Here is a 16,987-nt window from a genome sequence, read left to right as displayed (position 1 = left end):
ATTTGTCAAATGACACGCTAGCATAAGTAGTATCGTCTCTGCTTCTCACGCGGGTAGTTACCGTTCGATTCTTTGTGGGGGAATTATTTTTTTTTTTAAGTTTTTCTATCCTTAAGTTATACAAATTCTTTTTAAAGAATATAAATGATTCTTCTTCGAGTTATAACTGCAGCTAATTTGGAAAATGCAGTTTTGAGACAAACGCGTTCAAAGATAAAATGATTGCTTTCTAATCCCTGAGCAGGTACTCTTTAGAATGCTGTAACTCTAATACTATTTGAAATATTTATTTGAAATTTCAGTATATTATTTTTAAAGATATCCACTATCAAAATATGAAAAAAAAATTAATTTTCTCAAAATTTCATACTAGGTGTGCCCCTTAAAATAGTAACCTAAGACGTTTGAATATGCGCGCCACCCCATGGCGGGAAATAGAAAAAGCAGCGCCGCCAGATGGAGAAACACAAAAATCGGCGCCGACGTGAACGTGTTAAACAGAATTATACAAATCCCTTTATCAACTGTAAACAAAATTTCGACAAAATATACACCCCATAATAAAAAATTCATGTAGGCGCTCTAGGTAAATCATGTGAAATATGTGCGGTAGTCAACGTGTTAACAATATTATAGATATTTTTACAACCTTTCGGAGCAATTAATACCGATGATTCATCAAAATGACTATGTCATCGCTATTGAAAACCCTGCGAGAGTCAGTTGAAAACAGTTCTTCCTTAGTTAAATAAATATTAATTTCAGTAAACCACAAATGAATATCATATTCCAAGACTTTCATTATTAAGGAATGGAGTTTTTCTTTTATCATTGTCACACAGTAACTTAACCTTTTATATAAGTTGATACTTTGTCATTGAACACGTGTTTACTACAATGAAAAATCCATTTTACCAGATCATTTTCTTCCTGAATTCTGATTGACATACTTTTCAATTTTTTTAACCCTTAATGTTGATTCAGGAACATTATATTTTCTATACATGTCTGCAATACTTTTTCCTTTTAGAATTTCTTCTAAAGCCTGCAATAGATATTCTTTCTTATATTCACATCGTCGTTTTTTTAATTTATTACTTTGCTTTTTATTTAATTTTTTATTTTTCCAGTAATTAAGATATAATAGATTTATTACTAATGTTAAACACAGATGAAAATTTATTTTGCTATTGAACATAAAATTTTATTGGTTAAACGTTCATATGATTTAACCGCAGTAATGTACGCAAGCAGGATACTATGTACTAAACATTGCGGCGGTTAATGTAAAATGAAATTTAATTTTTTAACTGAAAATAAGTATCATTTAACTACTAAAACATTAACAAGAAATATTATAATATTAATTAGTGAATAAAAATACTTTATATTGTTGCACGATATATATATCGTCGCCTATTGCAACAATCACTAGTTATCAAGTTGCAAAAATAGCTATGGATTTTTAAAAAATTAATTAAATTAATTGATAGTTATATATATATATATATATATATGATTCTCGTTATATTAGTTTTACTTAAATTTCTTTAATACTGATTGGTTATGCATATTTTTGTCAAGAAAAAAATATTTATATTTTATTAAGTTATTCATCTTTAAACTTTAACCGCAATAATATCAATACTTACCGTAGTTAATAAGTACATAGATAAGACTCAAGTAATTTCTTGTCTTATTTTTGTTTTCTTTACCTCCTTCAATTTTTTTGAAAATAGATTCTATATCGTTCGGAAATATAACATCAATTATATAAATATATATAAAAAAGTTCAAAGTAAAAACCACATCCATGTGATCAAATCATAACATAGAAATGAATAGTTTATGCAGCTTCAATTAAAAAAATAAAATACAAATGCTCGTTTTACTTCCTCTATACGTTCACACATAAGATACATTCGATTACTTTTATCTTTTACGCTTATTGATTATTATTATAAGATTTGTATAATTTCTTATAAAATTATATCTTTCTTTTTAAATTGAATATTTGTAAGTATTTGAAATATATGCGTGTGCCTATTAGGATAATATATGCCATAAGCACTTAAACTTATCAAAAGCACACTTATAATTAGCTCAATTTCCCCATAATATTATTTTCACAAATATCTTTAATGTAAGAATCTAAAACATTTATGATAAGCCATACATCTATATGTGTAATAAAGTGAAGGACTAGAGAAATTCTTTGCAATATTACTCTGCATTATCGGTGTCATTGCATAAATTTTATCACATTAATAGATTATTTATTATTTGATGCATGTTTTTCATATTTTAATGTTTAAAATCACTATACATCAAAATGGTTTTATATAAATTCTTCGCAAACTGATCTATTTAAAGTAAAAACTAGATATGTTGCATAAGTTGCAGTTTAGGAATTATCACAACTGTTTATTTACGATGTTTGTAATATTTTCATTTTATTATTAAGAAAGAGAGCAATTTAAGATTTTTTGAATATTATAGCTTGCTTTTTATACGTATTTGTTATAATTACATTAAGGTCTATATAATGTAACAAAATATAAATGTAAATTATAAGATTTTATTCTATGTACAAGAAATAAATCCAAGCGATATTATATCTTAATAAGTTTTCTTGCAAATAAAGAAAAAGAAAGAAATAAAAAGGTATGAAAAAATAGAATCATTTGAAAGAAATCTTTGAATTATAATGCTCCATGGCTTGATCAAATATGTATTTTATGAGAAGAAACACGTAATATTCTAGCAAATTCAGTAATGAGTTCGTGATCATTGACTTAAACAAAATGTACAAACTCACAATATGTCTTGTATTCTGTATTATGTAGTTTTGTTACATTTTCCATACTTTTTGGAATCATTCTTATTGATCGAATATTTTTTACAAACACACAAGAGAGAGAGATAGAGATAGAGAGACAGAGAGAAAGAGAGAGAGAGAGAAATATGCATTGCTTTATAATACAACTGACACATTTTACAGTACAAACAAAAAGAAACTATATTGAATATTTCTCTTTACATCAAGTATATGTAAATGAAATAGTTAAGTTAGACTTTCGACATTTAGGAGATCCACATCGACATGTGTCAGGTAGTACTTATTTAATAACTTAGATATTGAGTTACACACTTTTAAAGAGCCACGTAAAGACGTGGCACATATTATCTTACAATAATGAAATGAAAAAATTTTGTGAAAATTATTTAAAGTTGAAGGATATTTAAAAACAGACAGTTTCCAGGCTAAGCAAAAGGACACTGCTACCACATTATTTTCACAAGTTAAAAAACCCTGTCTTCCTATTCCAATTTGAGATGAAGTGTAGAAATGCAAGACAATTATAGACCTAAAATCTTTTGCAACAGTGTCACAAGATTTCTTGCACTTTTCATTCCTGAATACTGGGCGGTTTACATTGTTACGTGTTAAAAAGTATATATCTTGCTATAAGATATCTAATCTCACAGCATTAACGAACGTTTATCGGCAGATGATTGTTATTCAGTCAAGAAGTAAATCATGATTGATATACACACGCACGCATACATACATACAAATATGTGTATACACGTATCTTTTTTTTCTTTTTTGTTTTGTTTCTTTTTTTGTTGCTGTTGTTTTTCCCTTTACAAAGTACAGATGCACTAAAAATCTTTCACTTAGTTGCGAGAGATATAACTGAACTTTTACTTGATTTTCACAAATAATCACACGTTTTCGTGTGAAGTCAATCCCCCTATATAGTACGTTGACACAAAAAGCATCGGTCGAAAACATGCAACTCTCTAATTATTTTTCGATTGTAATTGCACGATCATTTGTAAATCCACAATGGTCTTCTCTAACATTTCAAGTCGCGACATGTTAGTTAAAGAACATCGTAACTGATTTGTACAGCTATTCGATGTCACAGTGGTAACTAAATTTGTAGATATTGAGCCGGCATTTGTAGTAATAGTTTCCATTTGAGCATTATCCTTGTGTCGTGAAGTATTTTTGTCATCTATAGGGTCAGGAGAAGTCGAATCGTTTTGCTCTACAATGTTTTTATCTTCAATATCTATGTTAGAAACGGTTTTCTGTTCATCAATTTCTGTAATCTGATGTAGTTCCTTTTTAGTTTGGTCACTGTCATCGATTACATTAAACTTACGTTTTTTCGAAGGTGCCTCTACTTCCTGTTGATTAGATTCTTTAACTTTTATTGTTCGAGTACGCGATAATAAAGTTTCTAAAGCCGACTGTAAGCTAGTAGGTGATTTCAGTCTTGTACTGCTACTATAAACAAGAGCTAAAGCTCGTAAATCGCCAGTTAGTCTATGAGCAGATGCTTGAATATCAACAGCTTCCACCATTGCTGTCATAGAACTAACTAAGTTATCAATAAGTAGGCAGGTTTGGTCAGTTAGTACATGATTGGCGAGTTTAGGGAAAAAAGTTTTTAAGAAGGCATGTATCGCAGGTACACCTAATGAAGATCTTTCATCTAGCAGGACAGCATCTACATAATCCACTGTATAGGAAGAGCAAAGAAGAGATGCTATATGCTTTCTGTCTATATGTGTGGCAGCATGTACATCCAACCATAATCTTGGAAATAGTGCCAAATGTAAGGGAACGCCTGGAATATCAAATTGGTGATCAAATTTATGATTTATTTCATTTCTATTTAACCCTTTGCACTCGGCTGTCACTACAGTAGTGACAAAGTAAGTATAGCACATAGCTCGAATGTCATACCGTGACATCGTTTTTTAGTTTATTAGTGAATATATATTAGTGAACTTATTCTACCGCAACTTATTGAGAATCCCTTTTTTCCCTGTAGTTTTCTACTGAAATAGTAAAAATAATCAATTGAAAATATGATACAATTACTAAGTTAAATGAAAAATATATCATATTGTTCGGCACCTACTTCCGAGAACGTTCACCAACATCTTTGTCGGACGATAGACTAATAAATACATTACATATTCCCGATGTGAGAGAAAAAAAACGGGACTTTATTGCATTTCTAACAGGAAAATACCAAGTGTAGGGCATGTAATAAGTTATTATTGCGTAATGTGCAAAAATAAACCAGCAATACATATTAAGGACTGCTGGAGAATTTATCACACTTTACAAAAGAATAAGAAATGAATTCTGATTTGTTTGCAAATATATGTTCGTCGGTGTCCACAAATTCAGATAAACTAAACATCATCACAATACCTTACTTAGTTCCAAAGTTATACTGTATAATATGACGACTCCAGAATATACGTTGCCGCGACAAAGTAGCGTCAAGCTGCTGGTAAGTAACGTCCGAAACGGCGCCGAGTGCAAAGGATTAAATATTATATATTATAATTACCCTCAAATCCCAACATAGCACTTAAATTAACCAATGTTTCTGTCATGCAATCATTATTGATTGCAAGTCTGCACATAACATCAATCAATTCATGATATGGTAAATAAAATTCAAGCAAAGCGCTGTCATATTCTGCATCTACTCCTTTGGATGCTTCAAGTTGCGAATGTGGTACTGCCATTTGCACCATCGGTCTAGCCGGTCTTGTAGGCATTTTTCCTGGAGGCGTAGATCTCCTTGGAAGATAAGGCCCAGGTGGAACAGCTGCTTGAGACTCCTGAAGAGCTGCATGACAATGAGATAATAATGGTGCTAAAACAAGTATAGCATCGGCAGGAACGAGCATGACAAGTTCTTTCAAAAGATCGATTGCCAAATTACGCATATCTGGTGGATTATACGTATTTAATAATGTTGCCAATTTTCTTAAAACATCTGGCCACTCCTTGCAATTGGCAAGAATATTTCTTGCGTCTGGTCCATCTCTTGCTGTACGAATACATCTGACTAATTCTACAATAATGGCTATTAATTCAGCTAAGTCACCAGCCACGTGGCATGCAGTTGCTTCATGGTACATTATATGTAACATATGGAAAGCTTCAAGAGCCATACTTAAACCTCCATTGTATACAACATACAAACGATCATCATCCGATTCTATAAGAATCCTGACAAAAAGAAAAAAAGATATATATATATTACTTTATGTATTATTTTACAATGAGATAAATACATCGACAAATAGCATACCGAAATGCAGAAATTAATGTAGCCCAACAGGAACGACCATCCAATCCTTGTAAATACGAAGATAATGTACCTCTTCTAAATGATGCAATTTCAGCTTCTTCTTGTTCTGTTTGATCTGGATGCCTAGCAACTAGTAGTTGCATCAATTTGAACAATTCGTCTACAGCCTAAATGAAAAAATTATATTTAAATATAAATATCAGTTGTATACGATCAATACATAAGAACTTACAGTAGAATATTGAGTAGGATGTGGTGTAATATTTTTAAAAGCCCACTGTATATTTTGATGCGCAGCCAATTGTCTCGTAAATGTTCGTGATTGTTGACAACAAAGTCGTAACAGACCATAATAAGCAGGTAACATTACTCGATTAAATAATTCAACATCTTGATCTTCGTGATCGGCACTATTATAGAAATATAAATAAAATTAATTTATTTCTTCCGAACAGGGAGAGCTTATTTACGCATCAAGTTAAGAAACAGCTTACAGTATATAATTAAATGCAATATTTTTGGTTATATGTGGATTATGGAGTATCATTGCTACATTTTCGGGACAATCAGAGCAAACGTGATACCAAAATAATAATACAGCTTGTTTGTTATGATGTACTGGAATGCTTGGTTCCGAAAGCTTTGGATGAAATAATGTCCATAAATCATTTAAATATTGTCCAAACTGAAATGAATAATTGTTAATAATTATTTGTTTTATTTAACAATGATTAAAAACAAAATCTACCGTAATACGTAAAATATATATACCATCAATTTCTCTGTTTTAGAGACAACACAATATGTAAGCAATGCAAAATAGGCAGTGAGTTTCATTGTACCATGAGTTTGTAAATCGATATAATGTCTTGCAGGCTGCAATAATCTTAAAAGTGCAGTATAAATCTGGTGCAATATTAATGTAGCTTCTGGAGATAATTGAAGCTCTCTAGATGTGTTACATCCTAATCCCAATCGATGGGCACTGCGATATCCTTGCCTAAAATGAGTTGAAGGTACGAGTGATACTAAAAGAAAAGCAGCAGCGGAACGAACTCGTTGGTTTGAATGTTCAAGAAGGAAATGTTGCAACCAAGTATCTAATCCTTGTAAAACCCATGCATGGGCAAGTTTGCTTCTGGTAACAGCAAGAGCCAACCATTCGAGAGCTCCATGAGGTGCAACTCTAGCTGCTTCCCATACTCTGCCCAAAATTAATTGTGTCATGCAAGGTAATCCACTAGGACCTGAACTTTCAGTAAGCAATGTCAAGAGTTTAAAAAATGGATGAGATAAATCATTATGTTTCGTTATCGCTTGAAAAATCATTGTCACAATATGTATGGCCAATCTATCATTCCATCGACACAAAGACTGAATTAAATTTCTTGTTTGATTCAAATTAATGACATCTCGTGTCTGCTGATATAGAAATGGAAATCCTTTACCTCCTGCTACTGCACTTAGATCTGTTGGTGATAAAGTTAATCTGTAAAATTGAAAATTATATTTGAATATTCGCTGTTACGTTACATACAGATATTTATAAATGAATTTTAATCTAAAAATTTAATTTAAAATGTATGTATAAGAGCCATTTATTTTGAAAGTGGCATAAGTCCATTTATGTTCAAATCGAGATATTTTAGGGTTTGTGGATTTAATTTAAAAATATAGATAACAGATGACATAGTAGAATAATGTTTTTGGGTTTCTAAGGGTATCAAATTTATTATTCCAATTAGCATAATTAACATTATTTAAGAAATAATATGTTTTTAATGGCTGTGATTGGACTTATGCCACTTTCAAAATCAATAAAATGACATTTTCAATTCTTAAGAAAGCACAAGTCCATTGAAATAAAAATAAATGTTATAAAATCAAAAAAATATTCAACTTTTATTGCTTGTTAAATAATTTTTACATTAAAATTAATATTATTTTATTAATTACTAGCAAAGCTAGCCTATTTTTGAAAAAATGGGGTCGTGGTTTACTTTATGTTATCTTGACTGTTTTTTTTTACTGTCTCTTATTTGTGAATATCTCAGCAATTATTTATTTTAGGCCCTACATAGTATGAATATTTTATGAAGAATTTGATTCTTACCTATGATCCGTCCCTCTACTACGCTCAACCAATGTTGCTATTAACGTAATCATTTTATCTAACGAAGCTGGTCTCAATTTATCTGGTGGTACCGCTACAATCTCTTCTTCTTCTTCTTCTTCGCTAACTGCATCAACGAACTCGTGTGTTTTATGACCCAGATAAAAGTTTACCATTGTAGAAATGGCTTGTACTCGTATAAGAAATAATGTCTCTTCTTCTCCCATTTTACTAAACTCATATAAGAAACTAAAATATTCTGTAAGATGTTTTAAATGTTGCTTAGCATGTTCCATCAAAGATAAAAGCATTCTAACGAATCTCGTTACGCACGATCGAGTGCCAACAGTGGTTAAATCGTTTTCTTCGTCACAAAGCAGATAGAGAGGTGCTTCTGTAGCACGTAATCGTTGAATTACATGAATGCATAATCTTTGAAACATTTGTCTTACCATTTGATTAGGACATTTTACTAATATTTGTATAGGCCACCATGAATTACTAGCCATTCTTTCAAGAAATCTGGCACAAGCGCCAGGAGAACCATTGAATTGTTTAGTAAGCAATTCAACCCATTGAACCATGGTAGGCTTTTCTTTAGCATGAATAAATGTTTCCATAAAAAAAGAGGTAGAAAGTTCAGCGGACATTTCTGTAATATCCGGTTGAACGGAAAGCAATGTTTGTGGTATGTAACCACATATTTGCCACATAAAAGTAAAGTATGTATGTTCGAATATATTTTTATCCTGTAAAAAGTGCATATTATCTTGCCATATCCAATCTTCTAGCTCTTTGTTTAGTTCTAAAGGAGGCAATTTATTAGTTTGCTTATGACTTAGCAAAGAAGAGCGTAAACTAGTTGGGCTGGAAACAGTAGCTTCATCCTCTTTTAATTGATCACCAGGATCAGTACACCACTCATAGAAAAGCATGTAGGCTGAGTTCGTTTTTTCAAAGCTGAAATCCATGAATTTGTCTGTAACAGAGTCATACGTTTTACTGGTCATTTCACCACCAAAACATTCAGCTGCTATTTGATTTGGATCAAATGGTTTAACTTCAGCATCATTAAATAAAAACCATTTGTCTTTATTTGGAGAAGTACGATCTCTAATAAAACTGTAATAATGTCCTCCATCAGCTGTACCAGTATGTACGGTAACGCCAATTAAATCATATTGATAATGATCCATTTCTTCTTCTTCTTCCTCGCCATCCAAAGCAGTATGTTCTTTATTCTCAACTTTGTTATTACCAGATGCTTTTCTTTCTTCTTGATAATGCTGTGGCATCAATTTTTTCTCTACATAACCCGACATGTCCAATCTTAAAGGAAAACTAAAATGTGTGTTCACTTTTTCTTTAAGCATTGTACCCATATTAAAAGTATATCGCATTGTATTAAAACATAATATATGTGGAAGTTTTTTAAAACATGCTCTCTTCTCTGCTCTTGCTTTTTTGCCGCATTGAGAACATGTGTACATATTATCTCCTTCTAAAGTATCTTTGACAGTAACCTCATCTAAACTTTCATAGAGATTTCTCATATCAGCTACTTGACAACGAACTGTATAAAATTCCTCAAGCGTACGACTTACATGCTCGCAATCTAACGAGACCACGTTATTCGATATTACACCACAGAATAAAGTTTTTACTAAATTTTTCAAATCACTCGTCATTTCTTCTAATTTAGACACCAAATCTATAAAAAACTCAGCCATGTCTTTCTGTTCTCCTGTATTCAAGGGTTCGTGGTTCATAGTATAAACGCGACAGAAACTTCTAGGATTGTATGCTTTTCTCTCAGATTCCAACAGATATGCAAACATTCGTTGTAATTCACGTAATGTCAGTTGATGTTTGTTAGCTCTATTACAATCAGCTCCTAAGATAGAAATACGTGCTTGAGGCATCATATAAAGATGTTGCATGCAACTGGCCATGTAACAGGTAGCACCTAAATTTGTAAGCCCTACATATCCACAATCCGATCGTCCGTCATCGTGCGGCCAATAATCCCATGGATATGGAGAATGAGGACCAGGCCTATGTTGAGTCAACAATTTATCATGAAGTATATAATAGTTATCTGGTGCAGACTTAACAAGCTCAACCAATAAATCAAATGCTGCCGATCTAGAAACTAGACTTTTACATTTCGGAACATGTTTCGATCGTGGATTTGGCAATGAAAATAAAAAATCAAATACTTCGTGTAATAAATTTTGTCCGATTTTCCCTTGCTTATAAGGCGGATTATGAGTCATAATATTACATGCAAGATTTAATAAACCAACCAAGCCATCATCTTCCACTGTATTATGTCGCATTTCGAGATGTTCTCTATTAATAATAGAATCAATAACTCTGATTGCCAAAGCTTCCAAGTCTATACTTCCGTTAGACATATCATCCGAGCCATCTTTAATAGCTTCCTCCGGAAGAGAGTCAACTAAACGACATATAAGCCAAAAATAATCTCTACAAGCAGGCCCATATGGTTCTTTGCCATCATCAAGAACAGGATGTAAATGTAACGGTAAATCTGGCTTTCTGTGGGAAGGTTGCATAGCTTCCGCAATTACAAGATGCTCAAGTAACGTGTTAAGCATCGGTACAATAAGACCGGATGCTTCAGAATTATCATTTTCCGTTCCTGTAGTTCCCAAGCATAATCTATACAAAGCAGTACACACTTCTCTTCTTACAGCTGGTTCGGGATCTTCTAATACAAGACGACGTAACCAAGTTTTCCCAAAAGGTTCAGATGACAAGAATAAGCTTTGTTTTACAATCGGATCACTATGTACCCAACATACTAATAATGCCATAGTATAATGAATTACTTGGGATCTACCAAAGACACCTGTTTTGTAATGATTTGGGTCGCGTGGTAATGATGCTTCATTCAAAATACTTGTTATTCTCGGCATAACAGTATTAACATTCATCATGGAAAGCATTGCGTCACTAAGCTTAGGTACTAATAATTTATCTACTTTACTGCGTTTCTTCTCTTCTCTGACAACACCGAGATAGCATAATTGTTTCAATAAACTTGCAAGGCAATCTTGTTGCCATTCGCTACCATCTCCTTGTTCCAAACATTCGGACATGAAAATATCAAATAAGTGTCGCAAACCTCCATGTTGTACGAACACTGTTGACCATGGTACATCTTTTTCTTTCTCATCGTGATTGTTATCCGCATCACCACCGCCACCTTCGTGCATAGGCGATGAACTTAAGGCAGAAGAAACAGAGGATTGTTGACATTCCGTTCCTCTTCTACTTAAAGATTCAACTATATATAAAGAGTACATTAATTTTTGAGGACTGGCAGGATCCAATAAATCAGGTAAAGATGTTTCTCCCAATTTTTGAAAGCCTCTCAATAATGTTGGACTAGTAGGTAGTAAAGTTAATGTATCCCAAACTCTTCTAGAAAGAACCTGAGCTTTCGTATGTGGAATTTCTTGACCTCCTTTAACCATGACCTTCATTGCGCTGAGTGTCCTCATCAATGTGAAAAGTTGTTCAAAATATTGTGGTCGCAATAAAAGAAGTGTTGGCAAAGATTCTCTTGGTGGGGGAGGTAATAGAGACGGTGAATCCATATCTCTTTTGTTACATCGGCCAGTATTATTACGACCAGCACCGGGTGAAGTGAACACTAATTGTCCGTCTTTAAATCCCATTTCTTGTAATGTTTTTTCATCAAAATCGATCGTTAATTCTTGACCTTGCGTAATCATTCTAATTGGACCATCAGTAAGAAGAGATCCTAGAACTGAATTGGTATTTTGTGTTGAATTTGTAGAAGTAGCTGCTTTATCTTGATTATTTTGAGTATCATCCCACCACTTAGCAACTTCTGCCCTCAAATCTGCAACATAATCCGTATTTAAAAGAGTAAACGTTGTTTTCTCTGGTATTCCAGCAGGCTGGACGAGGATTCTTATATGTTGTCCTTTTTCTGACATACTCATAGCCATATGACTTCCTGCACCTCTACCTTCCAGTATCCAACGACGTAAATGATATGCATAACGCTTTCTGAATGCTTCCAGATGTGTTCTTAATAATAGTAATGCTCTCTGTATACAACGCAAACTAGCTTCTTCATTTATTTCTAAATCTGCACTAGCTGCAGCAAGATGCATCATACATTGTGAAACAAACTCAGCTTCCTGAGATAATTGCCTAGACATGTAATAGCCATTTAAATATTGAATAGCTGCCATACTGACATCCGTGCTTTTTGCTTTTAAAGCTATTTTCCATAGAAAATCCATTCCAACCGAATCAACATCTCTTAAAGGTCTATCCAAATGTGCGGCAGCTAAACGTGCTAAATTACATAACTGTTGGAAAAGGCTAAGACCCGTCATGCTTATGGTTTCAGGTGGCAAACTTGGAAGTTTACGCATACACAAATGTTTCAATGTATCCATTCCAAGGGCATGTTGCTCTGTAGATTTTGCTTGACTTAATAACCAACTAAAAAGTTCATCGGCACATGTTGGATCTTGGGATAAACACTGCCATAATATATCAACTTGTTCAAGACTTAGACGAAAACAGTCTGGTGAGCCCAAAGGCGAAAAAATTGATGACAAAAATTGTAATCTAACTTGAATTTCTGTTTGATGCGAATATAAACTACTTTTTGGTCCGTTACTAGTGTATGTTTTCAAATTATTAAAAAAATGTTTCATCATACCACGTTCGTGATCAGCCCATGTTGTTATAGTATGCGCATCCATTGCACCAAATTGTTGGAAACTTGCAAGTAACTTTGGTAATAATCTCAAAGATACAACTACAGAATGATTAGTTGCTAAATTTTCTAAGCAACCTTCAATAAATTTCATTGGTATTAAACGGTCAACATTAAAACATAGTAAATTACATAATGCTTTCTCTGCTTCTAATGCTAATCCTTCTCCGAGTTGACCAATTTTATCATCTTGCAAAAGATCCCACAATAATGTATTTCCTGGTTTACAAACGGTCTCTAAATTAAATTGGGAATTCAATCTTGATACTGCTTGGCGGACTGTTCGTACTTGTGTAGGACGACATACGGACCTTCTAATAGTCATAGTTGGATGGGAATGATGCGGATGATAAGTTTGCATTTGAATGGCTGTCAAGTGACGTACTGCCAGTTGTGCTAATTCTTCTTCGCAACCACTTTCCTCTCCATCAAAGTCAGCCATATTCTTTTCACTTTTATTAGATATCCTGCTACTATAAGAACCTTCTTCATCCGAAAGCATTTCATCTAATCCAGAAGGTAAAAAAGTAGGTCCACTTGCATGAACTAATCCAGCAAGTTCAGATATAACAGCTCCTGGACCATCTGCGGCAGCTAATACTCCTGCTACATTGCTATCATCTTCATCATGAGATGTATCTGCAGAATCGGGTGCTCTGTCTACATTATGTCCTACTAATAACATATATTTATTTTTGCTTGCTCTTCTCAACAATGATGCTGTTGTTGGCACTTGTTGATCAGTTGGATCTAAAGCCATAGCCTGTTGCTTGACTCGGTCAAGGGTATCAACGACTTTTGATTCATCCAATGAAGTAAGCGTACCAGATTCGATACTACCATCCAATACATCTTCTGTTCTACTTTTACTAGTCAATGATTCTTTAGACTTTATGCTACCTTCTTGACCAACAATATCTTCTAATGTTTTTTCAATTGTTGTTATTGGTCGTTTTTGAGGTTTCTTTCTTTTTCGCAATACTTTCCTTTTCTTCTTTTCGTGAATTATTGGTTCTTCTGTATTAGACTTTTCTGTATCTGCTTCTACGTCAGAACAGCTTTGTTTGTCCTTTGTATCATCTTGCAATACATTAGCTGTGTCTTTTGTTAATTCTGTATTGCATTCGGATTTTTCCGAAATAGGATCTTCCACTTCATTTAAATTAGATTCAACAGGAATGCTTTCCAAACTTTTACCTTTAAATGGACCTAATAACAATGGTGTATTATTTCTTTAATTTATATTTGTATTATCGAAAGAGATAATGAAAATACTAATTAATATACCTTCTCCGTCACTACTATCTCCTCTTGCTTGTTTTCTCGGAGACGGGCCATCGGATAAAGCAGGGCTAGGTTCTTCTTCATCTTCGTCGGGACTTGTACCATCCATACCACTTGGGTCACTACTACTACTTCCTCCAACACCACTTGAAACACCTCTTAAAAGTTCTCTGTTTTTCATAGATAAACTTCTTGAATAACTCGAACCACCAGATGTCCAAATAAATTTGATCAATGCTGATGCTAAAAACAAACTTTGCTCTGTATGATCTTTAGGCTCTAACTTTCCCAGTAAAGAGTATAAATGAAGAACAGGCGTAGGTGCTAAGTGTTTTACTAATGGTGCTAATAAATCATATACTGGACGACCACAATGTTTTAATTGTGCAGCTTGCCAAATGGTATCCATATCTGAAGATGTAATTCTACCTTCCATAGCTAAGAAACTTAATACAATATGACTTTGTTTAATAACTTCTACATGTAAATTTGGTCCAAATATATGAGCTATAATATTATTTTCAGTCAACCATGCAGCTAGGGCATGGCCTACTTGTTCAACTTCAGCGACTGTTTCGCTATTGCAAAGTTCATTAAATGCAGTAATATGGGCATTAATTTGAGCTACTCCTGCCAATCTCATAGTTAAAGTTGTGCTGGTAAAATATTTAAAGGCCAAATCTAATCCATCTTTATCGAAGCTTGGTAATACCGTATCTATTGGATCTTTAACTGCACTCCACATGAAATCTTAAAACATAAAAATACATGAAATCAAATTTGATTGATTTCTACAACTATAATATTTTTACTGCTTACCCGCCATAGTCCTGACTGCTGGCGTGCGTAATTCTTTATCTCCTAATCGGCACATATACTTCATAACTCTACTGCGTAGAGGTATAAATAATTGAATAACACTACCATAGTTTAGCCAAAGTTTTAAATTACAAATAACTGCAACCATAGAATGTGCTAGGCTAACAGGCAGTGTATTCTCCATATCAAAACAGCCAGACATTAAATTAAAACCACCCTGATGGCAAAATATAGATACTGCACGAATCAAAGGTGCTGGTACTTCAGGGTCATGAGGCTCGCAATAACCTCCTTCGTCCTTCATAAATTCCAAAAAAATAAATAAATAAGAATAACTTTAATTGATATATATATATATACTACAATGATATATATTACCTTAATTGGAGCTAATGGATTTATAGCACCTCCATGTTTCATTGCAATATAGAGAGGAAAATTGAGTAAAAATATTTTTGAAAGAAGATGAAATAATTTTTCTCTGTCTTGTTGAGACCAACTAGATATTTGATTTGTATCGCTTGCATTTCCTTTATCTGTGCTCTCTTCCTCCTCTTTTTCTTCTTTGGCTGCCTCTTTTGTATTATCGTGCTGTCCATTTTGATGTATAGTTTGTAATTGTTTCAATGTGCAGAAAACGATACTTTGAGTTAATCGTATGAATCGATCAAAATTTTTAATTTCTCGATAACAACACATACATTGTCTATAAATTATAAAAAATTATATTTTTACTAAATAAGAGATTCAATTACAGTATGAATATAGTATGGAAGATGCATAATTTTGTAAACGAATCATATACCTTTGTACCCATTGATTAACATAATGTAAAGTAGTATCCACATCAGCTACACATAAAGTAGTTAATACATCTTGCTCTTTTGACGTTCGATCATCATCTGCATAGAAAAAATTATTTCTCTTAATATATATTTAAGACTTATATGAAATGTTATATAAATTACACAAGTTCAAATTTATGTGCGATCTAGAATATTTCTTCTTTCTACTAAATTTTATTTCAAACTCTGTTTAAAATAATGTTTTCTTTTTAATGCTGTACAAAATCAAAAAACTGAAATTGATATAAGGTTGTAAGGCTTGTAACAAACGATTTTATATAAAATAACACAGTATCGGATATATATATATATATATATATATATATATGTACATATTATATATATTAATGTATAAATTACTCTACTCATAAGTTTTCTGTATTACAATCCTATAACTAGGTTAATACACAAAATGTATATAGCGAAATAGAACAGGTTAAGATAAAATAGTCTTGTGTATATTATACTTACAAGAGAGCAGAAGATCATGAAAGTCAACGCACACATCACACATGATTATTTTACTGTAGCCACGAAAAGGCTTTCTAAATCACGTTAAGTTCATCACTCGATTTCATTACCATACACTACCAGAAGTGTCAATATTATTAAACATTTCTATCTCTTTGACTATTCTGAACAGTTGATTAATTCGTTAGCCTCCATATTGCTTTTCTTCTCGCAGCCGCGTTCAATCGTAACTTACTTCAAGCGAAAACCTTTGTTTTTTTCAATGCTTTTCTTTATATCTCGTTTAATTACAGATTAAATGGAATTGATTTGAAGAAATTAAACATAACACATGCACATATATAGAATAATTCTTATTAATAGCAACAACAATTACGATTAGATAGCCGAATTTTCTATCGATATGAATACCATTATAACAGAAGACAGCTGATCGTCGCCATGTTATATGTATGCAACGTGGATTTAAAAACTCTATTTACTACACAAATATTAAGTAGAAAAGTGGAAATATTAGTAAAACAAATTATAA

The 16,987-nt window shown here is 32.7% G+C and overlaps 1 protein-coding gene across 4 annotated transcripts; it reads right to left on the bottom strand.

The window, feature by feature from the left end:
- Window positions 1-2,807: 2,807 nt before the first annotated feature.
- Window positions 2,808-16,961, bottom strand: LOC106785429 (ubiquitin carboxyl-terminal hydrolase 34). 4 transcript variants are annotated; one of them, XM_014745885.1, is made up of 13 exons: window positions 16,456-16,498; window positions 15,945-16,041; window positions 15,518-15,845; window positions 15,140-15,437; window positions 14,324-15,070; window positions 8,248-14,245; window positions 6,906-7,623; window positions 6,629-6,819; window positions 6,367-6,544; window positions 6,135-6,301; window positions 5,382-6,052; window positions 4,176-4,643; window positions 2,808-4,082 (listed from the first exon to the last, which is right to left on the bottom strand). In XM_014745885.1, exons 1-13 carry the CDS (start codon window positions 16,496-16,498, stop codon window positions 3,808-3,810), a joined length of 10,179 nt encoding a protein of 3,392 aa, XP_014601371.1. In that variant the 3' UTR covers window positions 2,808-3,807. The 4 variants fall into 4 exon arrangements, with proteins under 4 accessions (XP_014601371.1, XP_014601370.1, XP_014601369.1 ...); XM_014745884.1 differs by having other exon boundaries at window positions 3,808-4,643; window positions 8,248-14,233; window positions 16,456-16,961; XM_014745883.1 differs by having other exon boundaries at window positions 3,808-4,643; window positions 16,456-16,960.
- Between the last annotated feature and the right edge of the window lie 26 nt (window positions 16,962-16,987).

Source organism: Polistes canadensis, unplaced genomic scaffold (genome assembly GCF_001313835.1).
Source record: "Polistes canadensis isolate GaletaPanama2010 unplaced genomic scaffold, ASM131383v1 scaffold_50, whole genome shotgun sequence".
Taxonomy (NCBI): domain Eukaryota; kingdom Metazoa; phylum Arthropoda; class Insecta; order Hymenoptera; family Vespidae; genus Polistes; species Polistes canadensis.
Note: the sequence above shows the minus strand (reverse complement) of the source record. Positions and strands in the feature narration are given on the sequence as shown.

Coding starts and splice junctions, on each gene's coding strand:
- LOC106785429 (XM_014745883.1), bottom strand. CDS start 16,498: ATGTGTGATGTGTGCGTTGACTTTCATGATCTTCTGCTCTCTT. Junction 16,042..16,455: donor TCATGATCTTCTGCTCTCTT/GTAAGTATAATA, acceptor TTTTCTATGCAG/ATGATGATCGAACGTCAAAA. Junction 15,846..15,944: donor GTTAATCAATGGGTACAAAG/GTATATGATTCG, acceptor TATAATTTATAG/ACAATGTATGTGTTGTTATC.